We start from the raw sequence: 8230 nt of genomic DNA on the forward strand, positions 1-8230 counted from the left end.
TGCCCTTCACACAATAATTTTATTTTTCACAGTGAGCCCACGTTCTATACTAGAACGTAAGAGTATGTATTTTTATTAGTGTATATCGCTGAGAGGTCATTTTTACCAGTGAACCAGGTTGTTTATCACTCAAAATCTTCGGTTCGGAGTTGGGACACCGAACATCAAAGGATCCGACGTTAATGTCGCTTCTCTGTGGTAAGTATTCTCGGCTATTATGTCGTGTCGGGGCGCGCTCTGACATTATTTCGAGTCATTGCAGTAGTGGCCTTTGGAGTAAATGCATTCGAGCATCTATAATGTTTTCCTCCGATTCGAATAGTGATATTCAGAAAACCTTGCGTGTCTGCTAATGTTAAGTTTACTCAAAAAAAAAAAAGAAAATATTTGGTCCATCCAGTAAATGATCTGAGAGGTAGTCGGAGCGAATATCATTTATCAGTGAAAGAACTATAGTGTGATGAGAAAAGATTTTATCAATATTTCCGGATGTCAAAAAATCAATTTGAGATATTATATTTTATGGTAGAAAATGATATTGAAAAAATGCAAACCGTATTTTCTAACGAGTTCAATAAGTTCGTCCGACGTCTTGTGTACAAATGAATGCAAACGACTATTATCTAGCTAGTTAACGCGTCAGATTAGAAACATACTAGTGTGGAGTGTTTTGACGCGTCATAATCCCACCATCGTTCTGACGCCAACGCGACACACTAAACATACTAAAGCCGGATAATTATTATTGTGTCGTGGTGTGTCGTGACGCGCTACAAGTATATCGTATCCATATATTTAGTATGTTTAGAATTATATCAAGCCGGAATTATATTATTATTGTGTCGTGTTGTGTCGTAACGCGTCACAAGTATATCGTATTCATACATTTAATATGTTTAGAATTATATTACTGAAGTGCAGTGTGTAGGGACGCGATCTGTCGTGACGTCTTGACGGCAATCGGTCGATTCCCGATCGGCGTCAAAACGATGGTGGGGTTATGACGCGCCAGAACACTCCACATTAGTATGTTTCTGATCTGACGCGTTAACTAGCTAGATAATAGCCGTTTGCATTTATTTGTGCACAAGATGTCGGACGAACTTATTGAACTTGTTAGAAAACACGGGTTTGCATTTTTTTAATATCATTTTCTACCATACTCTACTCAAATTGATTTTTTGACGTCCTGAAATATTGATGAAATCTTTCTTCATCACTAGTAACTGATGAACGACAGAATAGTCTGCACACTCGCCGTCACGTCAGAGAGCATCACAACACACCACAACATAATAATGTAATTCCGGCTTAAAAGTATGGATACGATATACTTGTGGCGCGTCACGACACATCACGACACAATAATATAATTCCGTCTTTATACATCCTGAGGACTCAATTCTATTTCTTACACAAAATTTGATGCAAATTCTTTGATCCATTATTTCGATGGCAAAAAATTGTTGAACACGCCGAACACTTCTAACTTTCATGCCCCTCACCAACAAACTGAACATGCTAAATGTGAACATATGTTCGAGAGGAGTGTACCAATATAAAAAAAACGCAAATCTAATGTACGTAGCCGCGAAATTTGAACATTCACCTTACCTTATTTTTTTAATAGGTCTCGTAGTTTAGAAGAAAATGTCTGTTCAATGAATGAGTTTGACGTTTGAGAACGTTTTGAAGTAAAAAGTTCTTGAAACTTACTTGCCATTGAAAACAACTGAAACACGACTGTAGAATAATGAATTTTCTCATCTGTGATTGGCCTCAAGAGTTGTGAATCTGGTCTACTGTCATTGGTTCCCAGATGTTAGTTATAGATCATTTTGCCTACTTACCCAACCAATTGATAATTTTGTTGACAGTCATAGAAAAAACTATCATTTCATCTGTGTCTTCAATGCATTTTTTGGTTTTATAGATGCTTTGTTAATTGTTACTTGACTGTGGGATTCGAACTGGCAGTGGAAATCACTTATCCATTGGACGAAAGTACAAGCTCAGGTCTTCTCAACGCTTCAACCCAAGCATTCGGAGTATTCATTGTCTTGATGTTGGGAAAACTGAATGAAAAGTTTGGAGCACTATGGTCTTTATTTAGCCAAGTTATTCTCCTCCTTATTGGAACTTACTTGACTTACAGAATACCGAACGTGAAGAAAAGACAAGAAGCTTTCTCGCAAGTCGAAACAGAAATGCACAGCATTCGAAGTTCATAAAATAAATATATTTCATGACGACTGTTTTTCATTCGAACACATTACACCTAGATGACATTTCAGTATGGAATAATGATTTTCAAATATTCAGGGAAGTAATAAATATATAGTAGGTATTATTTCTTTCATTTCTGACCTGAAGTAGTTTGCAATAAAATTGAAGTGTCATACATGATTTTTTCTCACAGTTTTCCTCTGCTGAGAGAAGTAGTACAGTTTATTTGTTAGGTATGTTCCTCAATTTTGCATGTATTAAGCGTTCGCCTGAGAAAAAGATCGTTAACTAGTAACAGATATGTCTCGTGAACAAAACCCCAAGCGTGGAAAAAACATCCTATGTCCCATGTACCAATACTTCCCGCTTGGGAATTTGTTCACAAGATGGAGCCGTTACTAATATAGGTTTGTTCTGGTTCTAACATCCGAAACTGTTTGGAAACTGCGCAAGACATGGTGCGTACAAGCAAAAAATCTCAAACAGTCCGAAATAGTCTCGGACACTTGTTTGAACCAGAACGCTTTTGAGGAGACCAGGAGACCACTGTGCCACCTATCGTATATATGAAGAGATGAAGACAGAAAAATACTATTATTCATGTCCATTTTGTTATGTAGCGTATCCCTATAGTCAGTTCAAATGTTATCTACCATCAATCATCAATTATTCAAATCAAATAAATAAAAAAACATCCTAGCAAATAGCCCAAACAAATTTCCATAGTTGTATGAGCAACTGGAACAGTTCTCAACAGTTCAGCCTCGAGAGCAAGAATGATTCGGGACGTTTCAAAACAGTTTAGGATCATTTCGCAGTCGAAACCAGAACAGAGGATACATCAATCCGAAATTATCCTCAATAAACCAGAACGCTCTATATCAACTGCGCATGATCCTGACATCCTAGAACCAGAATTTCGTAGAACCAGAACAAACCTAAATATTGACAAGATTTTGACTTTTTTGTACCTATCATCCGTATTTTCAGTTTACTACAAAATCGTAAGTCGTAAACTCAAAGAATATGTCAGGTTTATGGAAAAAATCTATATTTGAAGAAAAACTCAATAGAAAATAGAGTATATGGCTTCCGTATATAGGTACGTATATGTCACTTTTTCTCACGAAATTAGAAAAAAACACGATTCAAGGATAGACACGCCAGAAGAAGCGATTGTATGGTGAAACATGTGTTGCGTTTTTGTAAAACTGTTCAGTGAAAATCTCACACAATAAAGTATTTTTTGAAAAAGTTATGGATTTTCATCAAGCATCGGCCAATTCCAATTGTATTGTGTCATCTCAAGTCATGTTAATTTCTTCTAAGGGATATAATTCTATTGCGTCTCATCTGTATACTTGCCGATATATCAGAAAAATGAATTCAAATCGATTTTTCTTGAATGTAAAGTATTATGTTATGAACGGCACAAATTGACGTTATTAAGTGATGCGACTCCATGGTTGCCAACTGCGGTAAAATAATGACATTTGACATTTGCTAATTAATAAATAACCTATCAAAAATTAAAATGCAGAGTTCCTTCTGCATATTAATGTTTGGGACAGACCATCTTATATTTCTTCATATCTGATTCTTCATTCTGGAGCACCAACTTCACATAGGAAGACTGGAAATCTCTTTTCGGTCATGTTCTGGAAATCAGTTTCTCATTTATCAAAAACGAAAATGCAGAAGGAACTCAGGAAGATAGGTTATTTATTTATTAGCAAATGTCATTATTTTACCGCAGTTGGCAACCATGGGAGAGCATCACTTAATAAGGTCAATTCAATAGGCATACTTGGAGACTGGCTGCAAATTAAATTATCTAAAAGAACAAATAGTTCAGACCTATCTCAAATTACCTACAGTATAGGTTGATGGACTGATACCTATCATAAAACAACTATTCACCTGGCTAATACCACGAAGGATTATATCCGACAGGTGTCAGTGCAGGATTCTTCACTGAAGTTATTCCTGTATATGCTGTTGGCGCTATAACTACCGTAATAGATTTTCAATTATTGGAACACACTTGGAGACCGGTTTCGGGCCCGAGTTTGATTTACAGCCAATCTTCGAATATGCCCACTCAATTTGTGAAGTGTTCTTCATTATACGAGGAGTTGGGCAAATTTCGGATATACGACTGGGTTACCTCGTTCACAGGCAGATGGGGCGATGATATAAGCATGTAGTTTGTTGTTCGCTTCAGCCTAGTTTGAGGAATGATACTCTGGCGGAATTCGATTTTCAGTTATCGTAAATCATCATTGTGATTATTTGAAACCGTTCATGGTTTTTTGTGAACACAGACTCTAATGTCCTTATTTCTTGTTTCAGAGTATTTAAACAAGCCATAGGTATGACTAACTAGAAATTTTGATAACTTTTCAATAGTGAAAAATTATATAGAACACTGATATCCTCAACTTAAGCACTCCCCACAGTCCAAAATGGCGGCCCAGGCCCAATCGAATATCAATGCCAGAGAGAGACTTTATCGGTTTCAGTCGGCTCCGTTCGGGACATCAAGACTTTTCAAAGTGAACTGGGGCTTGATAATGAAAACAGCTTCAGAGAAACGAATCACAAACAGAACTTAGCGGTTAGAAACAGAATCCACTTATCATGAGCAGATCAAAGGATCACAGAATTCCAATTCAGGAAAGGTATCTCATATTTCCGATAGTACTAGCGGGTAAATCGAACTAACTCAATGAGAAGTTTTCTACTGAAAACAAATTCAACAATGTAACAAATGTAACCCAATCTGACAAACTAGATGCAGTAATCTCACTGAAATTGAAGAAAATGTACTGCAAATATTGCATTCCTAATGAAAATCCAAAACAAGCATTGTTCTCAAACATTAGAACTGCAGCATTCTTCCGACGTACTTTTTCAACTGAGTTAGCTTCTTTTGGAGATGAACTAGACCAGTCTTATTCTGATGATTGGGAGCAGTGCTTATTTTGGATTTATTCTAGTTGAAGAATTTAGTTCTACGATCTCAGTTCCACAATAAAAACGTTTTACAGTAGACGCAATAGTTTTGATTGAGGAAAACCAGTGTAAATTGTAAAAATCGTAAGTCATGGAACGTTATCTGAACTGTCAATAACTGGAAGCGTAAAGTGGTGCTACCTTCATATCGTCGGAAAATAAAAATATGATAGAGACATGTCATTTGATTTTCTTACCGTCTATGACCTTGAAAATATCTGCGCTTCGCTTCTGTGGTATGAAAAAAAAAGTATTCAACTGAAAACATTAATTCAACTATTTGAATGGAATACAAGCAATTAGAAATAATTTTCAAAAAACCTTGTAGAGAGAAAGTACGTCCAACTGACTACTTCACTAAAATATTGATTAACAACTTTGAACTGATTCAAATTGTGAACACAGCTCTTCAACAAAAAAGTTGAATTATATCGAAAATATAATTGGTCGGTATAGGTCGCTCAATAGAGGAATGTTGAAACTCAAATTCAATCATAGCCGGAAAGAAAATCAATAAACTCTACATAATTGAAATATGTTATTTGCCTACTAGTAAAATTAGCCAAGTAGTTGAAGTGTTCCTACAAAAAAGCATGCGAATGCTAGTTGTTTTACCGATTCAGGGAGCTATATTATTTTTTATTTTGTTTTCATTATATTTATTCCTATAAGCCAGTTTTCAAATGTTACTTTGAAACTTTATATAGCGGATAGTCCAAAAGTAACCAAATGCTAACCGATTCTAACCGGAAATGCTGCCAGCGTTACTTGAAAAACCACGAAATAGTGGTTATTTTTGCAATACATTCGATTGTCAAATTCAATAGATGGAGTTGGTTTATTATTTCAGTTCATTGAGGTGATTTGAGAATTAATGGGGAATTTTATTCTTATTATATTCCAATGTGACAGTATTGACATTTGGCGACCCGTACACATATGTAAATAGCTTGGTAGAAACCCTGGTGTTCAAACCGATTCGCTTTTGTTTTGTCAAAAACTCTAGAACCGAGAAATGAGATTGACCACGTTGTGGAATTGGCCGCGGTGGTAGTGCGCCCGACTCACGATTGGAAGGCCGTGGGTTCGATTTCCGCCTCGACCAGATATTTTTCTCGAGGGAATATATCTGGTTGAAGCTGGGATGATTCTGCAACCGTATTAGGAATCACACGTTGAAAGGTAAGACCTCGTAAGTCTTTAGCTCGCACAAGTTTCTCAACTTCTGAGAGTTGTCGTTCATATGGGGACGACAGCTGATTTACGGAAAAACAGATTTTGAACAGATTTTTTTTTAAACTCTGTACACATGTTGATGAATGGAAAAAGAATCATTTCCAAATGTAAACAGTGGTGTGTACTTAGCACCTCTGAGAATAGAATGCCGAAGTACGTTGGATCTCTTCATCTCATGGAGAATCGAGAGTACTTGGTTTCATCCAATTTTCAAGAAACCAAGCTCCGAATGTCACCATTTATTTATGAATATCACAGTAGCCGTTAGTTCTGGAACGCATAGCCATGATTTTAGTAAATTCCGAACCATACCCATTAATAAAATCATAGATAAAACGATAGATTCGACCAATAAAATCTTCTAAATTCACTGGTCATCATGATAAGGTAATTTTTACATTAGGGTATAAAAAAGTACTAGAGGAAATTTTCGCCGCAATGTCATGTTGCCAAAGGAAAATAAGGGTATAGTCCAGATATTTGCGATACATAAATGGAAATATTTTATTTACTCAAGAATGAAATCCTCTCTGATGAAGTGTTGACTATAAAAACACATATGTTTGTTAGTTCGTTAATGATTATGAGTATAATTCTTCATTCCTTTTTTGTTTTTTTTGGGAAGTGTACATTTTCCGGAACATATTCATCATACTGGCCAACTTAACACTATTTGCCAAATTTATTATAATGATTCTGAAAGTCTCATTTGTTTGAACCAACATTACAGTAAATAAAACAACTAATGTATTCCCAGAGTTTAATGTTCAAATTATAAAATCGAGGTGTCACCACTGTCACCCCTTCGTGGTCGATTCGTAGTTACGTCACCAATAATAAGATTCGCCAGAATGGAATGATTCAATTTGTCAGCTGTCAAATTCAATAATAAAAACAAACTTTTCAATTTTCTCTAACGTCTATTAGAATGGGATTTGTGCGAGTGATAATTTTCCAGGTTTATTTTATACATCCTTACAACGTATTCGATGAAAAGTTTTCTGGACTTCATAAATTATAACGATCAAAATAAAGCAGAAACTGACAACTGACGTAATTTAATGTCAAATTCAGTTTCAAAACCAACCTCACGCTAGTTTTGAATCACGATGAATACGTTTCAAATCATGGTTGATGTGATGTCATCGTTTCAACGCAATGAATGTATTACAGACGAATTACAGAATTACATATGAATACGTTTTGAATACACGAGCGCCAGAAAACGCCTATAGTGAATAAATGAAAAAAATTTATAATACAATGTTTGAGATTACGGGTCTGTAAGGCAATAATTCATAGTTTGTCAAAAAACATTTCATTAGTTCGGAGTTCCATTGTCTAATATGATATAAATTGATTTGAAATCCCTGAATCTGTAAAAATTTAAAAAGTATAGCTGAAAAATAACAATTTTATTAGATAAAAAACAAAACTGAAATTACAATGAAATAAAATACCATACAACCACAAAATAAAAAATTGAACTATCAACACGAATCGGTTTGAACACCAGGGTTCCTACCAAGCTATTTACATATGTGTACGGGTCGCCAAATGTCAATACTGTCACATTGAAATATAATAAGAATAAAATTCCCTATTAATTCTCAAATCACCTCAATGAACTGAAATAATAAACCAACTCCATCTATTGAATTTGACAATCGAATGTGTTGCAAAAATAACCACTATTTCGTGGTTTTTCAAGTAACGCTGGCAGCATTTCCGGTTAGAATCGGTTAGCATTTGG

At 35.4% G+C, this 8230-nt stretch overlaps 1 protein-coding gene and 1 long non-coding RNA gene across 2 annotated transcripts in view; both read left to right on the top strand.

Moving 5' to 3' along the window:
- Positions 1 to 2341, top strand: part of LOC111505267 (choline/ethanolamine transporter flvcr2b) — a 34435-nt gene extending 32094 nt beyond the window's left edge. Inside the window, exon 7 of the mRNA XM_074174279.1 lies at positions 1934 to 2341. Within this exon, the coding sequence (XP_074030380.1) occupies positions 1934 to 2231 (298 nt within the window). The 3' untranslated portion in view covers positions 2232 to 2341. The remainder of the gene's footprint in view (positions 1 to 1933) is intronic.
- Positions 2342 to 3152: 811 nt separating this feature from the next.
- On the top strand, positions 3153 to 4675 carry LOC141481973 (uncharacterized). Its single transcript, XR_012465271.1, has 2 exons — positions 3153 to 3328; positions 4579 to 4675. It is a non-coding gene; the product is annotated as an uncharacterized lncRNA (long non-coding RNA).
- The last annotated feature ends 3555 nt before the right edge of the window (positions 4676 to 8230 follow it).

The sequence above is a fragment of the Leptinotarsa decemlineata genome, unplaced genomic scaffold (assembly GCF_025532065.1).
Source record: "Leptinotarsa decemlineata unplaced genomic scaffold, Ldec_3_MD MMD2_tig00000576_RagTag_RagTag, whole genome shotgun sequence".
NCBI lineage: Eukaryota > Metazoa > Arthropoda > Insecta > Coleoptera > Chrysomelidae > Leptinotarsa > Leptinotarsa decemlineata.